General features: G+C 37.7%; 1 protein-coding gene across 1 annotated transcript in view; it reads left to right on the top strand.

Moving 5' to 3' along the window:
- The window catches only part of AQR (aquarius intron-binding spliceosomal factor), a 110736-nt gene that overhangs the window by 48902 nt on the left and 46250 nt on the right, over positions 1-15584 (top strand). Inside the window, exons 17-19 of the mRNA XM_053593785.1 lie at positions 5367-5545; positions 10016-10183; positions 11530-11699. Coding sequence (XP_053449760.1) covers positions 5367-5545; positions 10016-10183; positions 11530-11699 — 517 coding nt within the window. The remainder of the gene's footprint in view (positions 1-5366; positions 5546-10015; positions 10184-11529; positions 11700-15584) is intronic.

The raw sequence follows: 15584 nt of genomic DNA, 5'->3' as shown, positions 1-15584 counted from the left end.
ATAGACCTGGCACAAAGATGCCCTCCAAAATAGGGAATAGATATTCTTTGAGAAATTTTTTACTGTGAATTCAAATATATCAAAAGTGGTAAAACATAAACTATCTGTGTGTTTGGGGTTGGGGCTGCGGACAAGTGAGGTAAAGGTGTCACGTTTGGGAAGGGAAGAAAGAGAGGTCGAGGAGAGTAGGCTAGACATTGGTAAGAGGATAAAGAAGACAGGGTCGGGGTTGACCCACAGGCCTGTGCTAAGGTAGGACAGTTTGAAGTCCTAGAGGAAGCATGGTAAGGGGGTGCTTTTATGGCTGTTACCAGTAGTCACAGTCAGCCCCTCTAAGGGAATTGGCAGGGGGTAAAGCTCTTGATGATACTGCATGAAGTGGTACCTTGAAAAGTCTTCTCTTCCTCCATCTATAGGTTCCCTTGAGGAGACCATTAGGTCTAATTATTTGAGAAATGGTTCTACATAAACTCAGCTCCCTGCTTGCTAGCTCATGCCTGGAACTCCTTTAGCCAAGAAAAGTCTGTCCTTTTAGTTTTTGTAGCAGCTCTGCATTACAAAGTTTGTGATGCTTAATTTTAGTTTTTCAGAAATGACTGACCTTGCACAAATGCTTTTTATTCACTATTGCATTCTAGTTATGAAATTTAAGGAGATGTTATATATCACAAGCGATTATAAATGAGTAAAATTTTGTGAAATGAATTTTTGTTACGTTATAGTCACGCCATATTGACATATACAGTTATACTGTATATGATAAATGAATAACTTAATAGTGTTAAGAGATAGTCTTACTCTGTCACCCAGGGCTAGAGTGGGGTGGCATAATCCTAGCTTGCTGCAAACTCAAACTCCTGGGCTCAAGTGATCCTCCTGCCTCAGCCTTCTGAGTAGCTGGGACTACAGGCATGTGCCACCATGCTTGATTAATTTTTCTGTTTTTGTAGAGATAGGTCTTGCTCTTGCTCAAGTTGCTCTTGAACTCTTGACCTCAATTAATTCTCTAGCCTCAGCCTCCCAGAGTGCTAGGAAGTTTAATAGTTTTTGAATGTGAGCTGATTAAGGTATCTTCCAGGCTTCTCTCCTTATTAATTACAGAGAGCTACCACAGACACTATGATTATGATCTGTTTTTTTTCACTTGTATGTTTTATTTTACATAGTGTTCTATTTTTTAATTATTATGTGAAAAGTTATTCTGGGTGAGACTATAAAACACAACACAAAATATTTTTGACTTAATAATCAGTTGAGTCAGTAGGCAGGCAAGCACTGTGAAATTTGTATGCCCACTGGCTGTTTGTCCCTGCCCACAGCTTTGCTAAAACTGTTGCCCGTTGTTTGTACCCTCGGGAGTGCTTGATCAGAAAACTTCCTTACAGTTTATGGTTACCTTGAGTTTATACGCTCAGATTCTGGCCTAATTTTGGCCATTTTACAAAGTAGGGATTTATTAACCAGCAGTTCAACCAATAGAATTCACTTATTTTTTACTTACATGCTAAGCACTACACAATTGCTTAGAGTTCTTTTGGTCTTTTAATAAAAGAATATTTTAAAAATTACATCATTTTTCTGGAAGGGGAAGAAAATACCACTTTGGGGAGTTAATTTATTCATATTTGTAATACATTTTTCTGAGTTTATAATCCTAATACCTATAATTGAAAACTAGTAAAAATGATGCAATCTTAAAAGGGGCCAGGCTTCTTTCTTTTCCATGTTTCCCGAAGGTGGAAATGTAGCCGAGGCATTTTGACTCGTTACATGATTCTAATGATTATGTTTTAAGGTTGCTGAGAACCACTAAGCAGCAGGAAGGAAGGAAAGTTGTGCTTATGAGGGGCAGAAATCTATACTTTTTAATGCTTCATATTTTAAGTAGATTTTATAAGAAGAAAAAGAAAGAGTAGATTCGTGGTTGTCTGAGGGTGGGAACAGTATTGTCTGCAATTGGAAAAGAGGGATTTCTTTTTTTAAGGATGATGATGTTCCACAGTCGGGTTGTGGTGATGGGTGCACAACTTTGTGAATTGTACATTTACAATGAATGAGCTTTGTGGTATGTAAACTGTACATACCACAGTTTGTAAAATGGAAAGGGTAATAAAAAGTTATTTCACAAGGGTTTAGACACAAGGCAATGCCTTTCACAAGTTGTCCTAGTACTAACCAAGTTATTGGACTGCAGAACTTTATTTTTAATTAGTTTCTCCCCTTAATGTTAAGAACTTATGTAATTTTTTGTTGCAACAGAAAGCCTTTACATAGGATGTATGTAGTTTATTTTTGTAAGCTTTTTGTTTTTTGGCAGTACTTTTCAATTTTGGAGTGCTGCTGCAGTTTTTATGGTATAGATTTCCCAAATACACTATTTAATGTAAAAACTAAAGCACTAGAGTAATATTAGGAGGAAAAAATGGGTATTTGGATGTTAGTGCTTCTAGTTATTACAACTAGCTTGATTTTTTTCTCCAAACCATTGCAGCATCTTTTAAATGATTTAAATATTATACTTGAAAGAGGGTATTAAATAGAAATTATCACCATTTGCTTGTTTTTAATTTTTTTTTTTTTTTTGTAGAGACAGAGTCTCACTGTACCGCCCTCGGGTAGAGTACCGTGGCATCACACGGCTCACAGCAACCTCTAACTCTTGGGCTTACGTGATTCTCTTGCCTCAGCCTCCCGAGCAGCTGGGACTACAGGCGCCCGCCACAACGCCCGGCTATTTTTTTGTTGCAGTTTGGCCGGGGCTGGGTTTGAACCCGCCACCCTCGGCATATGGGGCCAGCGCCCTACTCACTGAGCCACAGGCGCCACCCTTGTTTTTAATTTTTTAAACTTTACCTTGTTTTAAAAATGTATTTGAAGCCATTTACCAAAATACTTAAAATATAGAACATAAAATATTAACAATTGAGACCATGTTGATGAAGAGGGTAAAAACACAAAATAAAACTAAAGATATCCTTTAGAGATGAAGAAGAGAGAAAGACAAACAGAAGAAAAGCTAAGGGAGTTTATCACCACTAGTCCTGTCTTACAAGAAATGCTGTGGGAGTTGGGTCTGGTGGCTCATGCCCATAATCTTAACACTTTGAAAGGCCAAGTGAGAGGATCACCTTAGCCCAGGAGTTTGAGACTGTCCAGAATAACATAGGGAGACCTCAGCTTTACAAAAATGAAAAAAGTAAAAAATTGCAAGACATGATTGCAAGAGGGACTTTACCTAACAATTGCAATCAGTGTAACCTGGCTTATTGTACCCTCAATGAATCCCCAACAATAAAAAAAAAAGAAACAAACAAAAATAATAAAATAAAATAAAATAAATAAAAAATTAGCCAGGCATGATAGCCTAGCTACTCAAGGTGGGAGCATTACTCGAGCCCATGAGTTTGCAGGTGTGGTGAACTATGATGACACCACTGCACTCTAGCCCAGGCAACATAGTGAGACCCTGTTTCAAATAGAAGAAGAAGGAGAAATGCTAAGGGGAGTTCTTCAAGCTGAAATGAAAGAATGAAAAAGTGCTAATTAGTAACATGAAAAGATCCCAGATAGCAAAAGTAATCTTGATGAAGAATAAAACTACAGACATCACACTTCCAGATTTCAAATTATTTTACAAAGCCATACTAATCAAAACAGTATGGTACTGGGTTAGAAACAGAAATAGACCAATGGAAGAGATTAGAAAGCCCAGAAATAAACCCACACATTTGATCAAATAGTCTTTGATGCATATACCAAGAATGTGCAATAAGGAAAGGAGTTTCTTTTCTATAAATGGTGTTGGGAAAACTGAATATCTGCATGCAAAAAAGTGAAATTGGATCTTTACCTTACATTACGTAGAAAAATCAACTGCAAATAGGTTAAAGATTTAAACATGAAACCTATGAAATTTCTGGAAGAAAACCTAGAAGGAAAGCTTCCTGTCATTGGTCTTGACGATGATTTTTTTTTTTTAAATAATGGTACCAAAAAGCATAGCCAACAAAAGCAAAAAAACTAGTAGGGATTACATCAATCTAAAAAGCTTCTACCCAGCAAAGGAAACAACAAAATATAAAAGCAACCCTACAGAATAGGAGAAAATACGGTAGACCCTCCCTTTATGGTTGACCACCTCCCTACATTAATCACCTCCTTAAGCTGACTTAGTTTTGATAGACAAGATGCGCAGCACATGTCAGGAAGCCTAGATCCTTATGTCAACCACCTCCGTATGTTGACCAGTTTGTTGTAGTCCCTTGGGTAGTCAACTTACAGAGATTCTACTGTATTTGCAAACCAAGTATCTGATAAGGATTTTTTGTGTGTTTGTATATCTTCAAAATATAACTGAATATAACTCAATTCCAAAAACCAAATAGCCCAATTAAAAATGGGTGCAGGACCTGAAAAATTATTTTTTCAAAGAAGCCATAGAAATGACAGATGAAAAGGAATTCATCATCCCTAATCATCAGGGGAATACAAATCAAAACTACAATGAGATATTAATTCATGCTATTAGAATGGCTTTTATCAAAAAATCAAAAGATAATAAGTGTTGGCAAGGATGTGGAGAAAAGGGAACCCTGTTGGTAGGAATATAAATTAGTATAGCCATTATAGAAAACAGTATGGAGGTTTTTCAGAAAATTAAAAATAGAACTGCCATATAATCCAGCAGTCGCACTTTGGGGTATTTATCCAAAAGAAGTAAAATCACTGTCCTGAAGGGATTACCTGTATGGTCATGTTCACTGCAATATTATTTGCAAAAACCAAGATATGAAAATGACGAATGTGTCCATTGAGGGATAAATGGATAAAGAAAAAATGTGAAAATGTGGTGTGTGTGTGTGTGTGTATGTATATAAGACACACACACACATATACACACAATGGAGCACTGGTCAGTCCTTAATATGAAGGAAACCCTGCTTTTTTGACTAGTAGGATAAACCGAGAGTACATTATACTAAGTGAAATAAGCAGATAGATAAAAAGTTGAACTCAGAAACAGCGTTAGAAGGGTGGTTATCAGGGGTTGGGGTAAGGGAAATGGGGAGTTTTTGCTAAGGGTACAGACTTTCAGTTGTAAGAAACATAAGTTCTGGAGGCCTAATATCCAGTGTAGTAACTATAGTTAATATAGTATATACTTGAAATTTGTCAGGATGGTACATATAGATCTTAAGTATTTTTACTGCACACAAAAAATGGTAACTATGTGGAGATGGATGTATTATTTAGGTTGATTCTGGTAATGATTTCACAATGTATAAATATCTCACTAGGTTTACTCATTTAAAAGTTGGGGGACAGTTATTTTTGTTTGAGTGATCATCTATTTCTTTGGTCTTCAGGCAATCTGAATATGGTAGTATAGTGTTTGGAGGCTGGGCGAGAATGGCACAGCCCATCGTGGCGTTTACTGTAGTTGAAGTTGCCAAACCCAACATAGGTGAAAACTGGCCAACCCGAGTTCGTGCGGATGTTACCATCAATCTCAATGTCAGAGATCATATCAAAGACGAATGGGAAGGTAATTTTGCATTTCAAAAAGTGCAGTTGCCTGTTGCCTTTTTATAGGTTTTTACTTATAGCATTAGGAAAGTACTTTTAAATGTTAGCCTTTTAAACTTTTATTAGAATTTATCCTTGAAATTTGATTTAAAGAATGGCAATTGTTCTATTAGTAGTAAAAAATAGCAAAGATCATACAAAAATACCGAAGTATTCTTAATATTTTAACAAAAAGCATAAAATTGTATGTGTATCAAAGTGTTTTGAAAATTGTAGTTTGCAAAGCTGAGAGGATGGCATTTTAAGTTTTAAATTTAGCAAGATAATATTTATCAATTTGAGATCAGTGTAAAAAGAATAAAAACATTTGTATTCACCAAAGAAAGGGATAAAACCCACATATAACTTGAACACATATGCAGAATAAATAATGAAAATTGTTATTTCCAAGACATAAAGGCAGCCAAGGTGAGAAGAATAAAAATACACACTCTTTATGGAAATAAAGGTATAAAATCAAAATTGGGCAAACTTTAAAGGAATTGGGGGGGGGGGTATGTAACAATTCAGAAAGAAATAACAGTGTATTTGTACCAAATGGAGGGAGTCAGATAACAAATCAGTGAAATCAAGATATGTAAGGATATACATATAATAACGTTGCAGAGAAATTGAGTTATTCCTCCTGTTTTTTTACTAGGCAAGATTTTAGGGATGAGCTTTCTATCTCAAAATTAATTCTTTTTAGAGGCAGATATGTTCAAAGTTACTAAGTCAAATAGAGTTAAAACATCAATAACTTCTGTGCCAGAAGTAGCATATGAACTGATTTTTCATTGGCACTTTTATGCTTTCCTCCCAGCTGTCTGTGAAAGATCTTACTTGCTGCCCTGTTTTGGGAAACAGTAGCTGGTAGGTTTTATCTCCTATCTTCTTGGCATGCTAGAAGGAAAGAGATGGTACCTTGATGGATCAGTTTTCAGAAATTTTTGCTCCCAGTACATAGTATAGCTGTTTATAACTATAGGACCTATATTATATATTTATTAAGAAATTCTGAAGGAATCTAGCTATGAAGCAGGAGAAATATTTAACAAATACCTATATAATGGGTATGGTCTGTGACAAATTATTTTTGTGAGTCCTGGACTCTTGAGAAGTGTTCCCATCTGGCGAATTACACATCTAGAATAATGTATACCTTTATTGCTGAACTTTGAGAAAGACAACTGTTTTACATAGTGAAGTAATAAACTAAGATAGCTTACTAGGTATTGGGTACTCCAGAAGCAGTAATAGTTGGACATTTTATTTTTTTTTTGAGATAGAATCTCACTTTGTTGCCCCAGTAAAGTGCTCTGGCGTCATAGCTCACAGCACCCTCAAACTCTTGGGCTCAAGCGATTCTCTTGCCTCAGCTTAAGTAGCTGAGGACTACAGGTGCCTTCCATAAGGCCTGGCTATTTTTAGAGATGGAGGTCTCTCTCTAGCTCAGGCTGGTCTCGAACGTGTGAGCTCAGATGATCTGCCCACCTCAGCCTCCCAAAGTGCTGGGATTACAGGCATGAGCCACCACATCCGGCCATAGTTGGGCATATTTAAAAATGGGAAAAAAGGACATTTTATAGATGATAGGTTTGCATTTTGATGTTAAGGAAAACAAAGAAGTGTTTTACCCAAACACCCCATTTACCCCATTTACTGGTTTCTGTCAGAAGGAATGAGACAGTCTTTTTTTCGCCTTCTTTTAAACATCAGTCTCTGCTAGAATGAGAACTAGAATGGTTAAATTTTTTTTTTTTTTTTTTGTGGAGACAGAGTCTCACTTTGTCACCCTCAGTAGAATGCTGTGGCATCACAGCTCACAGCAACCTCCAGCTCTTGGGCTTAGGCGATTCTCTTGCCTCAAGCCTCCCCAGTACCTGGGACCACAGGTGCCCACCACAACGCCTGGCTATTTTTTGTTGCAGTTTGGCTAGGGTCGGGTTTGAACCTGCCACCCTCGGTATATGGAGCTGGCACCCTACTCACTGAGCCACAGGCGCTGCCTCCCTTTTTTTTTTTTTTTTTTGTAGAGGCAGAGTCTTACTTTATCACCCTGGGTAGAGTGCCATGATGTCACACAGCTCACAGCAACTTCCAGCTCCTGGGCTTAGGAGGTTCTCTTGCCTCAGCCTCCCGAGCAGCTGGGACTATAGATGCCCACCACAACACCTGGCTATTTTTTTGTTGCAGTTTGGCCGGGGGCAGGTTTGAACCCACTATGCTCAGTATATGGGGACGGTGCCCTACTCACTGAGCCACAGGCGCCATCCATTTTAATGAGCAAGACAGGGCATAATAGAGTTTTATGGGGTGAGTGATTCCTAGTATCAGGTACGATGTGGGAGAAAAGTGTTTTCCAAGAGACTGGGACGAAAAGTCAGCACCTATATTAATCGTATACAGGGTTGTAACCAAATGGAAAATGGGAGCAAAAAATGAGAGAGAAATTCTGTAAGTAGTGACAAATGTTTTATAAAAGTAGAGAATACTTTTGAAGATTTTAAACTAAGTACCATAAAGATTCCTCTTAACCGGGCAGCGCTTGTGGCTCAGTGAGTAGGGCGCCGGCCCCATATGCCGAGGGTGGCGGGTTCAAACCCAGCCCCGGCCAAACTGCAACAAAAAATAGCCGGGCATTGTGGCGGGCGCCTGTAGTCCCAGCTACTCGGGAGGCTGAGGCAAGAGAATCGTGTAAGCCCAAGAGTTAGAGGTTGCTGTGAGCCGTGTGACGCCACAGCACTCTACCGAGGGCGGTACAGTGAAACTGTCTCTACAAAAAAAAAAAAAAAGATTCCTCTTAACCGCTTCAGTCTTCTCCAATACCCTCATTTAAAATTGAGGAACTATAATTAATGAAACTGAGATAAAGGATCCTGCCTCAGAAAACACAGCTGGCATAGGGTGGATACACATGATTGGAAGGAGACAGAGTTGTGCTCTTTGTCATACAGGTGTTTTTAAAATGTAAATTTAAGATGTTCCACAGTAAAATGATCTACTTTGGGAGGGAGCAAGAGATCACTTCTGAGTGATGCCAAAAACTGACTCCTGCATTGGTAGGAACTAAACGACTTTTCAGTGCCACTTCTTTGGCTTTACCACTTGGGAATTTAATGAGTCTTACAGATCAGACACCAGCACAATTCAGGTGATGGAACAATTCCCCTTTGTTCTCATTGCTTCTCCTGCTTCTTTGCATAGAATATATTGGGAAATAATAACGTCAATGTTATGAATCAGTTATTATTTCTACCTTTACTCTCTCAAAACACTCCAAATTAAAACAAAAGATTTCAGTACTGTTACCCAGTGCTCACGTTGTTGGTTTTATTTAGTTGTACCTTGCTACCAAGGTTATGAGCAAGCAAACTGTTACATTTATATTTATGTAATTCAATGTCTTACAAAAACATCAGAAAAGAACTGAGTGGTGTGATGTTACATGCCGCAAGGTCTAATTTTATGCCCCTTGTCTTCTGGTATCTATACTTTTATAATAGAGCTGAGAAGCCATTTGAGTCCATTGTTTGGTCTAATGATTGAGAAGCTATGGACTTAGCAGAAGTGTCCTATTTCTTGGCATTCACTTTAAAAAATGTTCCATTGTTTACTAACTGAAACTATATATATTCAACCATCCTTCTCAAGGTATTGTCTGTAAACAGCACTTTGTGCCTTGATAAATTATTCTAGTTTTTTGTTTGTTTGTTTGTTTTGAGACAGTCTCACTATGTTGCCCTTGGTAGAGTGCCATGGTGTCACAGCTCACAGCAATCTCAAACCCTTGGGCTTAAGTGATTCTCTTGTCTCAGTCTCCCAAGTAGCTGGACAGGCACCTGCCACAATGTCTGGCTATTTTTTTTTTTTATTGCAGTTGTCGTTGTTTAGCAGGCCCCGGGCCGCGTTCAAACTTGCCAGCCCCAGTATTTGTGGCTGGCGCCCTAACCACTGAGCTATAAGTGCCAAACCGATAAATTATTCCTGAATTAACTTGTTTTAGTGGAATACATTAAGCTGTCAGTAGAATGATTCTGATAAATAGTTTAAACTGATTTTAGAAACCTGTAAAATATGATACAGATGGATTGTAGGCCAACCACATTTTTGGCTACTTATTAAGAATGTTAAAAATAAGAATGATGATGAGCATCCTGTTTTGGAGCTGTAGCATGACTTGGAGGGCTTATTCAGTAATGTACTCATGGCATAAAAATTTCAGTTTTAATATAAAGAGATTTTCATTTTAATTATTGCTATCCAACACTGACTATGAAAGATTATAGGAAAACCCATAATTGCGTTATGATGTAATAATAATCATTGGTCACCCATGATATTTTAAATATTTTTTATATTTCTGTTTCCAAGATAAGAGGTTGAGGATTTGCCAACAAATGAAAACAATGAAATTCTCATAAATGAAAATGTCTTTATGTTTTACCAGGTCTTCGTAAACATGATGTATGCTTTTTAATTACTGTGCGCCCCACAAAACCTTATGGCACTAAGTTTGACCGGAGGAGACCTTTTATTGAGCAGGTTGGCCTGGTTTATGTCAGAGGCTGTGAAATCCAGGGCATGCTGGATGATAAAGGGCGTGTCATTGAAGATGGTATGATGCTTTCTATTTTTGAATGAGTATGTGTATAGAATGAAAATTTTTTTTGGCTTTTTTCCCTCTTGCTTCTTAGGTAATATTTTTTGGTTGTTTTATGTACTAAATTGACACAGGATTTTGTATAAAATATGTGGAGGGTACTTACCATGTAGTTTTAGAAGTAGGTAATATGATTTCAGAATTTCTGTTAAATACTGGAAAGGACAGGATCTTTTGAAATCACCTTTATTCAAAGCTTTACCTTATTATTCCTTCATAAGTTTTACTGTTCAGATTCATTATAGCTGTGGTTCTCAATTGGGAGCAGGACTGTCGTACATTTGGAAATGCATGGTGGTATTGAGGTTGTCAAACGACTGATGTAGGGATGGGAAGTGGCAGACTATTGGCATTTGGTAGATAGAGGCCAGGATGCTAAGCATCGAAACACAACTGTCTTACAGAAGGAATTGCCCTGTCAGCTTTACCCGATTTAACGCACTGCTTTCCTGGGTTAGTCAGCATCATTTCTTATGCTTTCACTGATTATCCTTTGAATTTTTTCTTCCATTGTCCTGAATGTCTTTGTAATATTTATTATTAAATTATAACTGCATGCACGTCTAGTGCTTATTTTATTTCCCTGGAAGCTTATGTTAGCTTCTACCACCTGTGATTTCTAGATGTGCCATTGTTAAACTGCTGCTGATTGGACTATTCATCTCTGGAATAAAAGAAAATAGGAGAAGGGAATGGAGGGTGGGTAGGATAAACATGAGGCTACAAAATGAGACCAAAGTGGAAGGTCCAAGACTCCAGGGGGGTCTACTCTGGGCTTTCAGCTATTAGTATCTTGTATTTCTGCATATGTGAAATTTCCTTTCCTGCTGGTAATACTATGTATGGAAAGTGGATGGATGCGAATGGTCAACCTCTGTCAAATTAAGGAATAGGAACACTATGCCTGAAATCGTAAAATAATTCAGAAAATATTTATTGAGTAGGCAGTAGGAGGAGCTATAAGTAATGGACAAAAGGAAAGATGAGTTCTTTGACTTCTGAGAGCTCCAACTGTAGTTGAGGGCATATACAAATATTAGCAATTCACAATATTGCTTTGTAAACGTTACCTGACTATGTGGGAAGAAATAGTAAAAATTTAGAGAAGAGAGAAAATATTATAGTTTTATTAGCCTCTTGAAATTTGAATTGGATGAGTAGAGGACATTCTAGTTAGGAGAGAATGGTTGGAGTTAGGTGCAGACAATTTACCTATCATTTCTAGAAAAGAAATACTGTTGACTTACTTTGATATTTGAAAAATATATATTTAATTTAACAAACTTGTTCAAAACATCCAGGACCAGAACCCAGACCCAATCTTAGAGGAGAGTCAAGGACATTTAGAGTGTTTTTGGACCCAAACCAGTATCAACAAGATATGACCAATACTATACAAAATGGAGCAGAAGATGTTTATGATACTTTCAACATAATAATGAGAAGAAAACCAAAGGAAAATAACTTCAAGGTAATTTGGGGGCCCTGTAATGACAAGTTCTATGTGGTGACTTAAGTAACTTTTAAGACATAAATACAGGCTGTAACTGGATTATAGCTTTCATGTGAAAGCCATAAATTAGTTTCATAGTAGGGCCGAGTACACTGGATACTTTTTCCTCCATTCTTGAGATACTTTACTAAGAAGAATATGTTCCAGCTCCATCCATGTAAACATGAAAGAGGTAAAGTCTCCATCTTTCTTTAAGGCTGCATAATATTCCATGGTGTACATATACCACAATTTATTAATCCATTCGTGGATCGATAGGCACTTGGGCTTTTTCCATGATTTAGCAATTATGAATAGGGCTGCAATAAACATTCTGGTACAAATATCTTTGTTATGATGTGATTTTTGGTCTTCTGGGTATATGCCTAATAGGGGAATTATAGGATTGAATGGCAAGTCTATTTTTAGATCTCTAAGTGTTCTCCATATATCTTTCCAGAACCGGGAAGGGGGAAATGAGGGGAGGGAAGGGGAAGGTGGGCAGAGGGAGAGGGATTGGTGGGATTACACCTGCGATGCATTTTACAGGGGCATATGTAAAACTTAGTAAATGTGGAATGTAAATGTCTTAGCACAATAACTAAGAAAATGCCAGGAAGGCTATGCTAACCAGTGTGATGAAAATGGGTCAAACGGTCTATGAAACTAATGTATGGTGCCCCATGATCACATTAATGTACACAGCTATGATTTAATAAAAAAAATAAATCAAAAACATTAAAAAAAGGACATAAATACATAGATACTGGGTAAGAAAAAAATTGTTGAAAAAAATCACTTCTTTTATTCTGAATAATATTATATTCTTTTTTTTTTTTTTTGTAGAGACAGAGTCTCACTTTATGGCCCTCGGTAGAGTGCCGTGGCCTCACACAGTTCACAGCAACCTCCAACTCCTGGGCTTAAGCAATTCTCTTGCCTCAGCCTTCCAAGTAGCTGGGACTACAGGCGCCCGCCACAGTGCCAGGCTATTTTTTGGTTGCAGTTTGGCCGGGGCTGGGTTTGAACCCGTCACCCGGTATATGGGGCCGGCGCCCTACCAACTGAGTCACAGGCGCCACCCAATATTATATTCTTAACATGTGAATTAAATATAGAAATGTAAGCAAAGCAAAGTCATTTGCTAAATCCTTTCTGTATTTTGAGGAGTTAAAATTTAACATAAATAAATCCAGGTGTGATTCTAAAGGTCAGCCTCCTTCTTCCTTGCTTTTTGTATATTAGATGCTTATGTCCAGTATAAGGTGAAGAAAACTTGTTTACTTACTGAGACTCCTTTGTTAAATCAAAAGTAGATGTCTTTCCAAATCACTTTAAGAATACAGATGTGAAGTCTCAGGGCTCTGAATTATTCTGTGACTTAATATATTCATACTTTACTAGTAGGGAGGTTTGGGGACTATCGGGTTTTATGTGGGGAGAATAATTTTAGTAAAGGACAATTTTTTAAAACTATTGTTTGAAACTGTACACATTGTAAAACTTAACATTGAGCAATTATAGCTTTTGATTTGATAACATCTATCTTTTGCAGAAAGAATGCCCTTTTTTCTCCCTCTGCCAAAGTACAGTGTTCCTTACACATTCTTTTTATTTTTTGAGACAGAATCTCACTTTGTTGCCCTCTGCAGAGTGCTGTAGGGTCATAGCTCACAGCAACCTCAAATGCTTGGGCTCAAGCCATCCTCTTGCCTCAGCCTCCCAAGTAGCTGGGACTACAAGGGCCCACCACAGCACCTGGCTATTTCTTTTCTTTTCTTTTTTTTTTCTTTTTTAAGAGACAGGATCTCGCTCTTGCTTAGGCTGGTCTTCAACTGTGAGTTTAAGCGATCTGCCCATCTTATACATTCTTGGCACTTCATTACCTTTTTTTTAACCCATTGTTCTGATTTACAAAAGAAATCCTCTCAGTCTTCCCTGTTGTTGAACACATAAACAAAGGAGATCTCCATGATTTCTTTTTATCTTACCCTCCACATCCAGTGCCTTGGTTAAGTCTAATTAGCTTACCACTTCCACTGATGCCATGTCCAAGGCACCTCATATTCCTGCTTCCGTTCTTGTCTACTCCTCCCCTTACACTGCTTCACATTACTTAAACATTTTTAGTGATTTCCCACCACGTTAGAAAGTTCTTACATAGTCCAAGAAGATGCCATTATCTATTGTCTGGCTACTCTCCAACAGCATTTTCTAACAGTTTAACATTATCTAAGACTGTCTTACCTGTGGTCAGTTTTCAGCCAATGAACTTAGTCACTTCACTGAAAGTTTAAAAAAAAATCCTTTCTTATATTCATTTGACTGTTAAATTTAGTGCCTATCATGTGACTGATATTTTGCTAAGACAGAGCTTATAAAGATGAATCAGTCACAGCTTAGGGAGCTTAGACTACAAATGAGAGGAATTAGAAATATAAACAAATGACTACAGTGAACCTACTAAAAGCCATAAAGATGCAGGTAAAAGGCTCAGCGCCTATGGCTTAAGCGGCTAAGGCGTCAGCCACATACACCTGAGCTGGCGGGTTTGAATCCAGCCTGGGCCTGCCAAACAACAATGACGGCTGCAGCCAAAAAATAGCCGGGCATTGTGGTGGGCGCCTGTAGTCCCAGCTACTTGGGAGGTGGAGCAGGAGAATCTCTTGAGCCCAGGAGTTGGAGGTTGCTGTGAGCTGTGATGCCACAGCACGCTACCCAGGGCGACAGCTTGAGGCTCTGTCTCAAAAAAAAAAAAAAAGCAGGTGAAAGTATCATGGAAGTTCAAAGGAGACATTCAGGTTCTGATCCAGGAAAGAGAGGGAATGATTGACCTGCCTGTACCTGGCAGCAGCCCTCTTGTATTTCCTTCTCGCTTGTCTGGTTTGTATAGTTTGTCCTAGTCTGGATACTTGTGTTTTTTGGCCTGGACAGTTTCAGTAGTCTCCTCTTTCTGTACCCTTAGTCTCCTCCTAGTCACCTGTTTTTCAGACATTTCCTCCTACTGTGTAACACTAATCATTTTACTCTGCTTCTGAAAACATTTCTGTGACTTTCCATTCATGATGAAAGAAATCAAAGCTTCTTCACTCCAGCTAAATTAAAATGTCACTTTCCTCCATGAAACATTTTATAAAGTTAACAAGTCTCCCCTGCATCCATTTCTCTCATCTACTGAGAACGTCTTCTCATTGTATCTTGTAATGTTCTGCCTCCCAAGTAGCTGGGACTGTAAATAAAGCCGCAACATTCTATGGCTTTGTTTATCAGTTGAGGACTAGTTTTATCTTCCTACTACTAGAATTATGATTTCTTTAAAGGGTGGAGCCCTCATCTTATCTGTCATTGTTATATGAACATGCTCATCTATTTATCCATCCATTCACACATTCCTTATTTAGAACCTTCCTCTTAGGGAAATTATATTTCAGTGGGGATTAAACAAATGGTAAATAAGTAACCAAGAACCTAAATGAGAGAATTGCAGGTAATGATAAGTGCAGAAATGTAAAACAATGTAATGTGATTAACATGAATTATCCTGTTAATTTTATGATAAAAAAAATGAAGAATTGCCTTGGCTTTTGGTAATTACTTTTGATAGTGTTTATGTGTTAACTACCATAAGGACCTTTTATTGTAGTCCTCATTCTTTCATTCTGAAATTTTATTTGACATTTCCTTTATTTTTGTCATTTTGTTCGCTTTATTTTTTCTCACAATAGCAACTTTATTACTTTTAAATCATGATACATTTCATAGCTGAGGTGCACAATAATGTGCTCTGGTTGTGTGTGAAGACTATGGAATATAAAGAGGGAAAAACACCAGGAATTTCTAAGAGGAAGCATTTTCTTTAAGGGT

The sequence above is a fragment of the Nycticebus coucang genome, chromosome 6 (assembly GCF_027406575.1).
Source record: "Nycticebus coucang isolate mNycCou1 chromosome 6, mNycCou1.pri, whole genome shotgun sequence".
NCBI lineage: Eukaryota > Metazoa > Chordata > Mammalia > Primates > Lorisidae > Nycticebus > Nycticebus coucang.
This window is presented reverse-complemented; position numbering and strand designations above follow the sequence as displayed.